Source organism: Camellia sinensis, chromosome 3, assembly GCF_055761805.1.
Source record: "Camellia sinensis isolate YWXY chromosome 3, ASM5576180v1, whole genome shotgun sequence".
NCBI lineage: Eukaryota > Viridiplantae > Streptophyta > Magnoliopsida > Ericales > Theaceae > Camellia > Camellia sinensis.
Genome location: NC_138963.1, coordinates 8,596,363 through 8,611,883, shown reverse-complemented (window position 1 = coordinate 8,611,883; position 15,521 = coordinate 8,596,363). Strand labels below are relative to the sequence as shown.

Genomic DNA, 15,521 nt, shown 5'->3' with positions numbered 1-15,521 from the left:
CAGAACGTAATTCGGACCCATAGGTTGGGAGTTAGAGCGCAATACGCTCTAAACTTAGTCGAAAAAGGCCATTTCGGGGGTGAAAATTCTAAACAACCCTCGAACGACCGTGTGGCTCATACAGATAGTTTCCCCATGACAAATAGGACTTCTGAGAACTGACGGAACGTAATTTGGGCTTGTAGGTTGGGAGTTAGAACTAAATATGCCCTAAACTTACTCGAAAAAGAGCTTTCCGATGGTGAAAATTCATAACAGCTGCCAAATACACCTTATACTTAGTCGAAAAACTCGCAACACTTAGTTTAAAAAGCGACAAGTTTATGAAAATAACATCTACAAATTCTAATAATTGCCTTTATATATTTGTAGGACGAAGAAATTGCACATTACATTGTTTGTGCAGTTTGTTAGAATAAATATTGCATGATATATATATATACTTTCTTTTATTTCCAAGAAGACATTTCTCGATTGTTCTACCTTAAATGCATGTTAGAACATGTTCCATATGGCTGACTGAACTGATATTTTGTAACCAATTCTAATGTTTCGGTTTTTATTTTTCTTTGCAGACGGCTTTGTTGTGTGGACTTGTGGATAATCCATATTGGTGTATGGAGAAGAATTTTCACTTTTGTATAGAACTAATATAATACTTTTGTCGTCCTCACCTTTTGTGTAATTCATTATTACTGATACAGAAAACTTTTGGCAATCAACATATAATGACTGTCGTGGTACATATATCATCTTCTGGCATGGTACATATATATCATTTGTCGGCGTACATATAAGACGTTTTGTTATGGTCTACAGAAAACTTTTGTCGTGGTACATACATCACCTTTTGTCGTGGTACAGATTACGATGGTAATTTGTACCATGCCAAATGGTAATTTCGCTTGGTAGTAAATGTATTTTTTGTACACGGAGGGTTTTGATTTTCGTATGATATATATTGTATGAAATGATTATTTTAGTTTGGACAATAGTTGATTTGTATGAACTTTGACATTTAAAGTTATTTATTTTTAGTATATGGATGCAGATTGTGGAATGATTGATAGTATGTATCATTTTGTTTATATACGTATTACACGTTGCATTGAATATAAACAGATTGTGGAGAAAATATAATTTTGCAATAAAACATAATATCATGTTTTTGGCGACTAAACAATTAGTAGCTACAAAAAGAAATTGGGAAAAGACATTTGACGACTAAAAGTTTTGTAGCAAAAAAAAATAAAAAATAAAAAAATAGACATTTGGCGACTAAAAGTTTAGTAGCCAAAAGAAAATCAAACATTTGGCGACTAAAATATTTCATAACTAAAAACAAAAAACTAAAAGATAAAAACACTTTTGCCGACTAAAATTTTAGTAGCAAAAAATGTAAAACTTTAGGCGACCAAATATTTAGTAGCAAAAAGAGGAACTCTTTGCCGACTAAAAATTTAGTAGGCAAAGATGTGGGACTTTCAGGGACTAAATTTTTAGTAGCCAAAAGAACTCTTTGCCGACTAAAATTTTAGTAGCTAAAAATGCCGGACTTTAAGCGACTAAAAGTTTGGTTGCCGAAAAGGATCTGATTTAATTTAATGTCCAACCTTTTGGCGACTAAAATTTTAGCCAGGAATTGTATACATTTGGCAACTAAAATAATTTTAGTCGTCAATTACCTTTATCGACAATTTTTTGGCGACTACTTTTACAACCAAATAATTTAGTCGCTAAAACCATTTGGCGACTAAAAATTTAGCGGCCAAAAGTGAAAATTCTTGTAATGAAATATTATTGCAAAGTTACACTAGTAAAATCTCAGCAATTAGTATTTTTTGTTCTAAAAATTGGTTAAGTTAGTTTGAATGATTAGCTAAAATAAATAATGTGGTTAGAAAACACAATAACTAAAACAACTAGATAAAATAAGGAGTATTATTTTTGTACTTTAACTAGCGAAAAATAAAGAGCATGTTGGAGTTGCTCTTAGGGGATGGGGAGGGTAGTCTCCACGGTGGATGGGAGATGGGGAATGGGATGAAAAATTAATATCTACCCCAAAGCCCCCATTGCTATCCCTAACAATACCCAACCCAGACCTTGAGAATATTTGATGGGTATGAGCAACAATTTCACAACCCGATGACAAAAGATGTAAAAAAAAATTATGAGCAAAATGGATATCCTAATGTAGAAAAAAAATAAAAAATAAAATGTAAGAAATAAATAATACAGTACAAAATTTGAGCAATTGACAACCCATCTCAGCAGAGCAATTTAGGAGAAAAAATAATGAATAATTCAATATCAATGGCACTGCTAAGTATTAACACATCATACCAAAAAAATGAACAATTGAGATATATGCAACCTACTACAAGTATAGAGCAATTTGAATTATTCCAATCCCTGTATTATTATTATTACTATTATTATTATTATTATTATTATTATTATTATCATAATTTTGTCTACCAAAACGTATGATTGGATCGAGACGACTACGAATTTAGCCAAACCATCCTCCATGCCAAAGTACTGACATGAAAGTGAACCTCAGCCGCGTGCTGCAACTGCGGGAGTGGCAGAAGCTCCAGCATTGGAACCGGCACCGGCGAGGAAGGAAAGGAATCCCGTAGCAGAAGCAGCAGGTTCTTGCTCATCGAGAAACAGATCTTCGGGAACCCTAAGAGCACCGTGGCCACAAATAATGGCCAATCCAACCATGAGAGCAGAGATGAGTACAGATCCAACGCTGGTGAGGAAGATGACGAGGACGGTTGATAAGACGAGGATGCCTAGGGTTTCACGTTCGGTAAAGGTACGGCCGAAGATGAGGAGAGGGGAATCGGAGGGGCGGAAGAGGTAGAGGAAGAGCCAGGCAGCGAGGAGAGAGAGGAGGAGGAGGAGAGCGAAGGGGTTGGTGAGGAGAGAGAAGGCGAGGACGGAGGCAAGGCAGCAGAGGTAGTTGACGCGGAAGTAGGAGTAGTTTTTGCGGATGCGGAAGCTGGCTTCGGAGATTGATTCGGGCTTTGAGAGGGCGGAACGGTCGATTAGTTCCGACCAAGGGCGGCGCGTGGAGAGGCCGTTGCGGACTATGTCAGAGATGTGGGAGATGAATGCTCGGAAGGCGGGGTTCGAGATTGGTGGCTGGGATTGGACGGAGGTGGAGGTGGAGGTGGAGGTGGAGGTGGAGGTGGTGGTGGTGGTTTGGGGGTTGGAGATTGGGAGGACTGCTGGTGACGACGAAGCCATTGCTGGTATTGGTTCTGTTTGCTTTGGTTTGGTTTGGCTTGGCTTGGCTTGGAGAGAGGAATTGGGGGAGGAGGTTTTCTTTGAATATCAATCTATAGAGAGGGATTCGAGAGAGAGAGAGAGAGAGAGAGGAGAGAGATATGGGGGGAGGATTTAGCGTAGAGAGAGGAAAGGTCGGAATTGCGAGGGGACGGTTTTTGCGTTGGACGAAATTTTGTCGGTGGATCTCATGAAACCAATCAGATTCAGCCACATAAGATTATTTGAATTTTTGAGATTTGGCTATAATTAATTTAGTTTCATTTTTTTTAAATTAATTGTCTTTTATATTTAGTGATTTTTTATATATATTTTAGTCCAAAAAAATTTTATACTTTTTAATCACACCTAATTTAGATCTATATAAATCTAAAATATAAAATAAATTAACTAAAATATTAAAAAATTGCTAAAAAAGTAAAAATTCGAATAAAAAATTTATGTGCATTTTTATTTGAATTTTTTTTTTTTTTCATATTTAGTTTTTTTGTTTTCATGCATCTAATCGTGATGTATCTCCAAAGTCAAAATATATATATATATATATATGAAAAAATTCAATAAAGACAAACAAAAATTTGTTTAAAATAATTTCTGATAATTCAAACCAAGTAAACACTAAGGAGTCCGGATTCTCAGCCGTGGTTTCCTGCGGTGCCTCCTACCATGTTCCAAAACGACGTCGTTTTAGAACTTATTCCTTTTCTTTTTTAATTTTTCCCTCCTTCTCCATCTCAAACGTTTGTGAACTCTCTGTGACCTGAACCAATATCCAAAACCAAATTCAAAACAAACTCAGACGAAGAACAAGAAGCGCATTCAACTTGAAGCTTACATTCTTCATCGACAAAGCCTTAGCTTTCGACTCACCGATTTGACTCTCTCCAATTTGTTTTCCCTTATACAAGAAAACAATATAGGTGTCATAGAACTCAGGCGAAGGGCGATGATGATTATGCATTTTGTGAATTTTTTTGGGGATTTCTTTTTTACCTTGATTTTGATAACAGATAATAATAAGTATTTTTTTTGAAATCTGGATTGTAAGATGTATTGCAAGTTCTTGTAAAAATGTCTCATTGAATATAGTTGGTGTGAATTTTGGGTTGTATGATGTAATTAGCATTTAGGTTGAAATCTGGGTTTATAAGATGCACTCCAAGTGTTTGTAAAAATGTTTGATTGAATATAGTTGTTTCATTTTGGTTAACAAGTTCCTCACTAGTGGAAACTGAAGGCATCCCAGAACACCATTTTTCTTTTGTGAATTCTACCACTCTGGTGATCTTTCAATTTTTCCTTACTTTTCCATCAGTCTTTATGTACGATGACTTATGTATTCTAATTTTTGTGTAGTACTCTACTAATGAGAAGTTGGGGTTAAATTATCTGTGTTGCTGGGTAGGAAGGCAATATGTAAGAAAACTCAAGAAATAAGCATGTTTCCAATTGCCTAGTACCTGAGTTTGCATGTCATCTTCAGTGACAATGTTACCAACTATACAAAAAGCAGGAATTAGCATTGAAGGAGATGGGTGACTGAAATTCCAAAAACTTCAATGTTAGGGAAAAAATAACAAATAAAAGAGAAGACAAAGGTGGGATGTCCTCAATGTTTAAAACTTAATTGAATTGTTCTTTAAAAAAAAAGCTGTGATGTCCTCATGTTTTCAGAAAATGGTAGTAGGTGAATCAGCTTCGGTTCTATCAGTTACATGATCATTGACATAGTAATGTCATAATTCCAAGCATTATTTCAATTGACTTCTTTAACTTCCTATCATGCTTCCCCTCCCTACACCTCCCAAGTCCCAGAAGAATAACAAGAACGCCAATTTTTTCAACTATTAGAGTTAATTACATCTTCATTGCTAGCACCATCATCATCAGCACTTGCACTGCAACTGTCAACAATATAGCAATAAAAAAAATCCACACTTGTAGATGAAGAAAATAAACAAGAGGGGGTGAGGAACTTGTTAACCAAAGTTAAACTACATTCAATCAAACATTTTTACAAGCACTCGGAGTGCATCTTACAAACCCAGATTTTAAACTAAGTACATCATACAACCCAAAATTCATACCAACTATATTCAATGAGACATTTTTACAAACACTTGAAATACATCTTACAACCCAAATTTCAAAACAAATATTTGTTATCATTTGTTACCAAAATCAAGGTAAAAAGAAATCGCCAAAAAAATCCACAAAACACATAATCATCATCGCCCTCCGCTTCGTCCTCCAAACTGCCCTCTTCATCGCCATCGAATCCGTGAGTTGAGAGCTAATGCTTTGTCGATGAAGGATGTGAGCTTCAAGTTGTATGCACTTCTTCTTGTTCTTCGTTTGAGTCTGTTTCGAATTTGGTTTTCGATATTGGTTCAGGTCAAAAAGCTGATAGAGAGGTTAGAAAGAGAAGAAGAAGAAGAAGAAGAAGAAGAAGGAACACAGGAGGGAAATAAAAATAAATAAATAAATGCTCCAAAATGACGTCGTTTTGGAGCATAGCAGGGAACACCGTAGGGAACCACGGCAGAGGATCCGGACTCAACACTAAGGGCCTATTTGGTAACCATTCCGTTTTCAATTTTTAGTTTGTATTTACAAAAATTTTAAAAACTGTCATAAAAACTTGTTTGATAATTTTTTTGGTTTATAAATGGTTGTCCCAGTTTATAAATTTGAGAAAAAAATGTAAACTCAAAAACTGAGTTTACGTTTTCAGTTTTTAATTTTTTTTTCAAAAAATTTATTTTAATTTTTTTTTTCAAATAATTTTTTTCTTCAATTAATTTTTTTTTCAAATAATTTTTTTTTTCAATTAATCTTTTTTCAAATATTTTTTTCCCAATTAAATTTTTTTTTTCAATTAATTTTTTTTTCGAATTAATTTTTTTTTGAATTATAATGTGTGTGATCCCATTGCCATAAATAATAATAAAAAAATACAAATATTTTAGGCCTGAACAAACATATTTTTTAGTTTATGTTTTTAAATTTTTTTAAACATTTTGTTCAAACCAAACGCGTTTATAATTTATGTTTTTCTAAAAATGAACAAAAACTAATTTATAAAATTTTTATAAATATAAACAAAAAAACGTAAACGTTACCAAACGCTATCTAATATTTCACTCTCTTTTTTTTACTTTTTGAATTAATTTTTACTTTTTGATTGTTTTTAATCCCATTTTGACTCTACAATTCTATGATTTAAATTTTTTTGAATCAATTTTTAAAAAATTAAATAATTCATATTTTATATATATAAAGAATAAAAATTTAACTTATCTTGTCTTTTATGATTTTTTTTTTTAATTTTTTTTTATGATCATCTACTCAACATGAATATAAAAAGTAAACAAATTTGATATATTTAAAAATAATAAATAAATAAATAAAAACCACCCAAAAAACCCAAAAAACATCAACTCCTAAAGAATAAGGCTCAAGCATGTTTTAACAGGAAATTCTGTTCCTACATACTTACTTATCTCAGTGCACACAATTAATGAAATTTCATTTTAATGACAATCATACCCTAAAGTAAAATGACTATTATATGCACCAAAATACACCTTTAATAATATATTCTTATTTTCTCTATACACATTTTTTTAAAACAAAAAAATCTCAGCGGACATCCTTTTAGTAAGAAAAACCCTAATTTATCACTTGTTCCTCACTTGTTCCATTGTTTCTCACTTGCTTGTAAAGTAATACTCTCAATCTCCATGTATTATTAGCTCTTCTTCACTTGTTCGTTTTCATTTTGATTTTCAATTTCCCCTTTTTAGTACACCTCTAATGCAATGGAGAAGCTCCAAATTAGAGTATAATTTTTTTTTTTTTTTGGATGGAAAATTGGCTCCTCACTGAATTGTCTTTACGAAAGGACATAACTTCAATATAAGTTAATAGATCTGTGAACTATGGCAAAGAGTTGAGATCTTTGAATCCAATATTTTCCATAAATATGTTTATATATATATATATATATATTTGAGGAACTTAATAGCAATATATTAAACAAAAATAAAAAGTTACACAGTTAGGATTACACTATAAGACTACTGCCTTTGCTTCCAAATGGGCAGCAGTAACAAACAAACGTGGTACCTTAACAAGACTAAGAAAATCAAAACACCTAGACATACTTTTAATATCATCAACAATGTCAACAATATCCCAACTAGCTCTGTGAAAACCATTGGGCTACCAGACTAAGTTTTGACTGTCAGTAAGCACCGTAATGGATTTCACGACACTGAGGAAACACCATCTCACAGCACTCTAGCAAGCACGAGCCTCTGCCACCAACGCAGAAGAGGAGAGTAACGAAGAACTCTGTTTGGTAACCAATTGCTCACTAGAGTCCAAGCCAACCCAAGTTTTGCTGCAGGTTGTTGCAAGTTTTGCTGCCGAGGGATGTATAATGAGTGAATTGAAGCAATGGAATGATTTGTATGGAGAAGGAAGTTCAAGGAAAAAGCAACAGTTAACTTACTTCCTATAGATTGGTAGATTGCAGGCATATCTAATTCACTCATCATCAACACTATTATTTGTGAAACAGTGTAGAAGGTTTGGAAATCCAGAAAGGTTTGAGGTGGTGTGTGTACATCTGTATGATTGAAGGGTATAATTGAAATATTTAGTGTGTGGATTGAAAAAAATAATTAATAATCAAATTAATAAGTATGTGCATTGAGAAATGATATGCCTTGAGATAAATATATGTGTGGAAATAGAATTTTCCTGTTTTAACAAGAAAATGTCAACTTAGAGCATCTCCAATGAAGCTATCAAAGTTATACTTTGACAAGAGTGATAAAAAAAAAAAAAAAATTTAAAAAAAGGGCATCTAATAACTTACTATTTTTCTTGCCAAAGATAACAGATGTCATTTATGTTCTCAAGTTTGGTAGGTTGAATAACAGGTGCCAAACATGTCACATCATCAAATATCAATAGATTTTTTACTCTAAATTCAGTTGAAAAAACAGAATTCATTCATTAGAAAAACCTTCCAAATTCGATTTCATTAACTAGTTTCACAAATTTTATAAACCAACAGAATCACATATTTCAATTCCACAAATTTCATAAACAAACAAAATCACAAATGCTAGTTCCACAAACAAAATTCAATTTTATAATGATCATTCAAGAACTAGTTCCACAAATTTCACAAATAGCAAAATCAATTTAAACAAATCACAAAGCAGCAATCCAAATTACACCCTCAGAAGAACTTGAGATAAAAAATGAAGAACATTTGATAATGACTACGGACATTTCTCATTTACACCCTCAGAAGAAAACATATTACATAATGCGTAAAAATAAGATTTTCGCAAAGCAGTCCGCACATATCAGCAATCCAAATTACTATTTTCCTCTACCTCTTGATGAATAATTACAGGAGAATGTGTATTTTTTAATTTTGTAATATTATTTATTTGTCAATGTAATTTTTAGGATAAATTACATATACACCCCTGAGATTTGATTTAAATACGAATCGCCCTCTGTGGTTCTGGAAATTACATTTCACTCCATGAGTTTCTAATTTCATAACAAATTGTCCTTTTTATTAATAAATTATCAAGTCAATTAACAGTTTTTAATGATATTAGAAATATATTTTAATTAATAATTTAGGTAATTTTATTATCATATAAAAGAGCAATTATGAATTTTATTTTTTTAATTAATTTTGTTAAATAAAAAATTCTAACAAATGGGATATTTATAATTTTTCAAATCATAAGAGACAATCTGTACTTTAAGCAAACCTCAGAAAGTGTATTTATAATTTACCTTAATTTTTATTATTTCTTTTTAAATATAATTTTTATTTTACAATGTAATGCAGTAGTCCATGTAATTTTAATATAGTTAATAATTTTTTAATTTTGTAGTTGTATGTTTTTTTGGTGAAGTGAATTATATATATAAAAAAATAAAAAATAAAAAAATCAATATTTTCAAATTTAATTTTTTTTTTTTTTATATTTGTCTAGTTAGGTACAATGTAAATATTTAATTTTTAAAAAAAAAAGTTTGAAAAAAGTCACAAAAAACAAAAAATAAACAATAAAAAAATTACTGAAAACCTATATTTAAATAACACCAATAACACCTACAAAATTGAAGAAGAAGTTGGTTAAAATTTGTCAAAGTAACATGTGACTATTGGAGCACCGTTACTATAATTTGCCAATTTACTACTAATTCATTGCCAATTTATAGTAATGGCAAATGCTATAGTTGACTAATTTTTTTAAAAGACAACCCAAAAAAAAAACAGTCGTTGAAGAATATAAAATCTTTAAATATTTTATCAACTAATGCTCTTAAACAGTGTGTATCATAATCTTTCTCAAAGTTCTTATTTAAAAGACGGAGAAAGGTTGAAACATTAAAGGAGTGATTGCTCCTAACCAAGAACTAATCACATTGACCACTGCAAAACTTCAACCATATGCAGAAGTGTGAGGCTATAAAATTTTTCTCAAGATTTTTAAAGATACGCAGCACCGCTATAAATCTATGAAAAAGGATGCACAAATAGGCAACATAATCTGGAACATGATAACAGGAAATACGATACCATCCTTCCCAAAACAACCATAGAAGTAATTAGGGGTGTGCATAATACCACCGAAACCGTCGAAACTGTCAAAATCGCACTGAACCGCACCGCCAAGGCAAATTCGTTATTATTTGTCAATCGAACCGCCAGTTTTTTATAAGAAAAATGAAAAATTCTAGTGACACTTTTATCAATTCGCCGGTTTCTATTTTTCTTCTAAACCGCACCGACCCGCACCACTATTAAATCATGTTTTATAAGATTCTAAAAATTCTTTTTTACTTAAGTTTGCTTGTTGTTCTATACCTTAGAATATAGTATTACATTACTGCTCGAGGGGAATTTTATGTATTGTATTTGATCATTGTAGCTTCCACAGATGCTTGTAATGAACTGATGGCATAGTCGTTGATATTATCATGTTGTTGCTACACTTGCTGCATCAGAAGAAAGTTTTGCAAGATGCTTAACATCACGGTATCTCTCGTCTTTTTTTTACTCTTTGATTTAAGTTTTGTAATTTGAATTATATTTTTTATAAACCGCCAATCCGCCTGTACCGCCAAGGCAAATCCGCCATTATTTGCCAACCAAATCGTCGGTTTTTTATAAGAAAAATGACAAATTCTAGTGACACTTTTATCAATCTGCCACCCGCTATACGGTTTCTATTTTTCTCTCAAACCGCACCGACCCGCACCGCGCACACCCCTAGAAGTAATCATCCCAAGTTCCGGGAGAAATATAGACTTGCTACAATACATAGCATCCAGTTCATGACAGTCTAGATAACACACCAGAAGTAGCATAGAATTTACAAGGTGGATCCATTCCATCCGAAGTTGGAGCCCTGCACAATAAATAAAGGCATAAACACCATGGAAAATTGTATGAAATTGCATGAAAAAAGCTTTGTTCATGGTTCTAAACAGTAGGGGTTTATTTACGTTATCTACTACTAGTCTAAAGCATGCATGCATATTCTAGTCTTTGATGGGCCTACACTAGCACGAAGAACGCAATATGAATACACGAGTGCATGGCAATGACTCATTTTCCAAAGATAACTTAGGAGGTTTATATAGCTTGCCTTGGTGTCGTAGAATTTCAGGAAGAATCGTGACTTGGGAACAGACAACTTGGTTTCAAGTTTCGTGGAAATCTCAGCACTAAGATTCTTGTTCACATCTGGCGTAAGGCCACCAATGGACACCAATTCTCCATAGGCTGCAGGTTCCTCAGTCCCACCGAAAGCAATGGGTACTGAATCCTTCAACCCAATCATCACATACTGCAAATTACAAAACACAAAGTTGTTTACGGTTCTCAAAAAACAAGCCTTTTGAAACTAGCAGTAGTATTGCATACCCCTTTAACTTGTTAAAGGAAATAACAAGAAAAAAATTGGATAACTATCAGCTGAATGAAATTAAAGCTATACAATCACAAAAAGAAAGGATTTTTTTTTTTTTTTATGCAACACCAGACATTTGAATAAAATGGAACGCAATTTTCAGTTAAATCCTGTTCCAAATGATGAACTGCTCATCCCATGCTAGTAGAGCAATAGGCTTTGTCCCCTTTAACGCAGGGGAAATAATGCAATCAAGCTCAAGAGGATGACAAAGACAATAATCTAAAACTCCACAATATAAGCACAGCTAAAGTGAATTAACAGAATAAGGTGCACTGCCATTACCAAAGAACCATTTCAGCAAACTATTTAGTAATTGAAATGTAAGAGCATCTCTAATCTTTCACCAAATGTTGTATCAAATTTATATTTGACGGAAAATTTGGTGAAAATGACTTCCAATCACTTTCATCAAACTTGTATCAAATCAAGTTTTTTTTTTTTTTTTTTTTACCGAGTTTTTCAACAAATCAAGGCAAAAACAAATTTTTCCCCAAATTTGATAAAATAAGCTATTGGGGATAAGCTTAGAATTTTTAAAAAGGTTTTGATAAATTTTTGCAAGTGAGGATTGGAGCATTCAATTTTTTCACCAAATCAAGAATTTTAGTTAAATTTGATGAAAAGCCATCGGAGCACCCCATATCAAATCAAGCTTATATCTGATGAAAAAAACTTGATTTGATACAAGTTTGACAAGTTTTTACCAAAATTTTCATCAAATCAAAGCAAAAACAATTTTTTCGCCAAAATTAATGAAATGCATTGACCGAAAGCCTAATATCCTATAATCTCCATGGATTTTAGGACCCATAGCACCATGAATTAGTGATCGATCTTCGAAGACTGATCCTACAAGTAAATATTCGTAGCCTATAAACTGTGTGACTTGTGGCAATTTCTATCATAGATGAAACATGCACAAATCCGATTAAAACAGGATCTATTAACATTGCAAAATTCAAATTTTCACAGATTTACAGAGATCTAAAAAGATATATATATAGAGAGAGAGAGCGAGCGAGCGAGATTATCAATGTACGGCTTCAGGTTTGCCGATGAGCTTGGAGAAGATGGAGGTGGCCTCCTTGAGGATGGAGGAGGTGTCGATACCCTCCAGGCTCATGTTAGTGGACAGGTTCAGGCAAGGCATCTTCTGTGCCGATGATCTTTGCTAATCACTCTCTCTCTGTGCGAATCAAACCCTAACTCACTAACTCTCTCTCTCTCTCTCTCGCTCTCTCCTCCCTTTAACACACTCGGATGCTCAGCCCAACCACTCTTGTCGAATAAGGATGTAAATTTGGCCCAGCTCCCGTCCACCTAGGCCTGGCATGTGAGTTGTTGTCAAAATTTAGGCTAGATTGGGTCGGTTCATGAATAAGAAAATTAAGCTAGATTTAAGCCTAGGGGTAGTTGGGCCTTAAGCGAATCGGTAGACTTAAAAATATATAATTTGTTTAATTTTTTTATTAAAATTTTATTTTTTTCACAAAAAATAATAGTGGACCTCAGGTGGGTTGGGCAGGTGGGGTTTTATGTGTGACTTAATTGGACCGATTGGGGCAGGCCAGATGGATCAGGCCCACAAGCTGAGCATGGCTTCAAAATGAAGGCTCAATCCCAAGTCTAAAGTCTTAGGCTAGGCTCGGGCTTACACCTAAACGAGTTTAATCAGGTCGGGCCCATCTCGAACCGCGGGCCATTCTACACCCCTATACCCATACTATACTCGAGATTGGTGGTGAAGGGACTTCTCTTAATTATCGAAATTACCATCAGACTTGAATATCAAAAATGCCCTCCATGTTTAATTTTGTTTGAATTAATTTCACTTTGTTGTTATTTATTTATCTTTTTAGTTCTTATAATTTCAATCTGTATGTATGATTCAATTGAAGATAGTTTGTCTAAACTAGTAAGGAGAAAAACTCAACTTAATGGGCAAAAAGAAATAACTCAAATCATAATCATTATTTTATGGGCACTTGGGTGATAAACCCATTTTTGGATTTTGTTTGTCCGAAGATCTTAGTATTAAAATACTTTTAAAAGGATATGCACTCACAAAATGATTACACTACCCCCGTATACATGCTACTGAGCTGAAACCAAACCCAACACCCTCTCTTTCTCTCATCTTCCATCTCCAGACTAAGGTTTTATCCGCCACCGTAACCACAGCCAATGACGACCACCAAACCTCAACCTTCTCTCTCCACCACACTTTCTCTCTCATCTCCGACCTCGCCGCCACTCTCTCTTTCTCTTTTCTCTTCTCTCTATTCTTCATTTCTTATCTTCGATCTCCAATGGGAACACTGTCGCGCCACCGCTACCACCACCACAACATCCTCTTTCCTTTGGAATGCATCTGTCCATCATCATCGTCATCACAATCCCCATCGTTGATCCATGGCTGTCGAATGGTACCACGGCGACTCAGATCTGCAAATCGAGCGACTACACCACCTCTTAGTTTTCTCAGATCTCACGTCCTCCCTCTACTCGCAGTATTATGGTTCACAAGAGTAAGGCTCTTCGCAGCATCGCCATCAGGTTTAAATATCTCATCTTTTTCTCTCTCTCTGTGCAAATATATACATATGTATACGTATTTGTTATATTTACACACTTGTGTTTCATATGTGAATCGACGCTCAGATTTCTGTGCATTTATGATATATATTATTTACCATTGGATGATGTTGTGTGTTATGCTATCATTTACTGACAATCAAGGTTGTTTATTTTGGTCTTTGTTAAGATTTGATGCAACTGATAAGTGAATGAAAGATTTATTAACAATTGATGACTAAACCTTTGATGTGAATTTGAATCTACTTCGATTTCTTTCTAAATACTTTTTTTACTTTCTACGGTTTGGATCTACTTGTTCTTAATCTACTTTTTTATTTTTTTTATAGTTTAATTTAGTTGTTTGGTATATATAGTGAAGAGAAATGTTAGGGATCATGAAAATTTTTTCATGAAAATAATCATGAAAAATCTGTGACCCTTAGATTACCTTGATTAGTGTGTGGTGCTTTATTTTAAGTGTAATCCAAAGGTCACAAATCTTTCATGATTTTCATGATACCTAGCATTACTGTATAGTGAATTCATATAACATACCTATTATTAATTATTTTTATTCTTGTATTGAACAAATGCAGATCTTTGTGAAAACCCTAACAGAAAGGAACAGATAGAGAGAGAATAGAAGAGAAGAGAAGATGAATAAGTGAGAGAGAGACTCTGTAGGATGATTTATAGTTGTTGATGTTGATGATGATAGTTGTAACAAATAAACAAAAAAGTTATGACATAGATTTTTAACATATAAGAAAAAAATTGAACAGATAGATAGAATTTAAGGAAAAAATTGAATAGATAGATAGAATTTATGGAAAAAATTGAACAAATAGGGAAAAAGTTATATAGATAGTCAAATAATTTGAACAGATAGATATAAAATTGAACAAATAAATAGAATTAAGGAAAAAAAATGAATAGATAAATAGAATTTAGGAGAAAAAATTGTACAGATGGAAAAAAAATTAGACAGATAATCAAAATTTTTGATATATATAAACTTAAAAAGATAGTCAAATAAAAGTCAAACAAATTTAAAAAAATAAATAAATAAATAAGAGGAGTTATGCTAAGGATCCCAAATGAATTATCAAATATTCTATCAAACCTCTTACATGGGTATGAGACCTACACAAATCACATGTGTGTGAGTCTCACACCCATGTGAGAGGTTTGATAGAATATTTGGTAATTCATTTGGAGTCCATAGCGTTTTCCAAAAAAAAAAAAAAAAGTCATGGGATAAAATTTGAAAACAAAATGTCTTCTAGAATTTCTCACAAAATTATTTCACAAAGTGTGGATCTCTCATCAACAAAAAATATCCACTAGACCTAATACCTTATATCCTTCTTAGATTGGATTTATCACTAATTTTCTCTTATTTTATTCATTTAATGAATAAAAAAAAAGAGAATTTTATTATACACACTATATCATACGTGCTCTTAGTTATGTCATTTTTTTTAGTTATGACTTATTTTCAACTTTAATTATGACATTATTTTGAGATATTTGATTATGACTTTTTTTTTACTTAGTTATCACTTTTTTTATTAGTTATGAATAAAAAAATGTAAAATTATAGCATTTTCTTTTATAGTT

The 15,521-nt window shown here is 32.8% G+C and overlaps 1 protein-coding gene and 1 pseudogene across 3 annotated transcripts; both read right to left on the bottom strand.

Moving 5' to 3' along the window:
• Window positions 1-2,282: 2,282 nt before the first annotated feature.
• Window positions 2,283-3,422, bottom strand: LOC114310094 (PRA1 family protein B4 pseudogene; annotated as a pseudogene). The gene has a single exon (XR_014363422.1). The product of XR_014363422.1 is annotated as a PRA1 family protein B4 pseudogene (transcript).
• A 3,888-nt stretch (window positions 3,423-7,310) lies between these two features.
• Window positions 7,311-12,542, bottom strand: LOC114310026 (uncharacterized). 2 transcript variants are annotated; one of them, XM_082919009.1, is made up of 4 exons: window positions 12,364-12,542; window positions 10,998-11,198; window positions 10,705-10,757; window positions 7,311-7,727 (listed from the first exon to the last, which is right to left on the bottom strand). In XM_082919009.1, exons 1-3 carry the CDS (start codon window positions 12,472-12,474, stop codon window positions 10,722-10,724), a joined length of 348 nt encoding a protein of 115 aa, XP_082775135.1. In that variant the 5' UTR covers window positions 12,475-12,542; the 3' UTR covers window positions 7,311-7,727; window positions 10,705-10,721. The 2 variants fall into 2 exon arrangements, 1 of the variants encoding a protein (XP_082775135.1); XR_014363421.1 differs by lacking the exons at window positions 10,705-10,757; window positions 10,998-11,198; window positions 12,364-12,542 and adding exons at window positions 7,817-7,933; window positions 8,186-8,527.
• Between the last annotated feature and the right edge of the window lie 2,979 nt (window positions 12,543-15,521).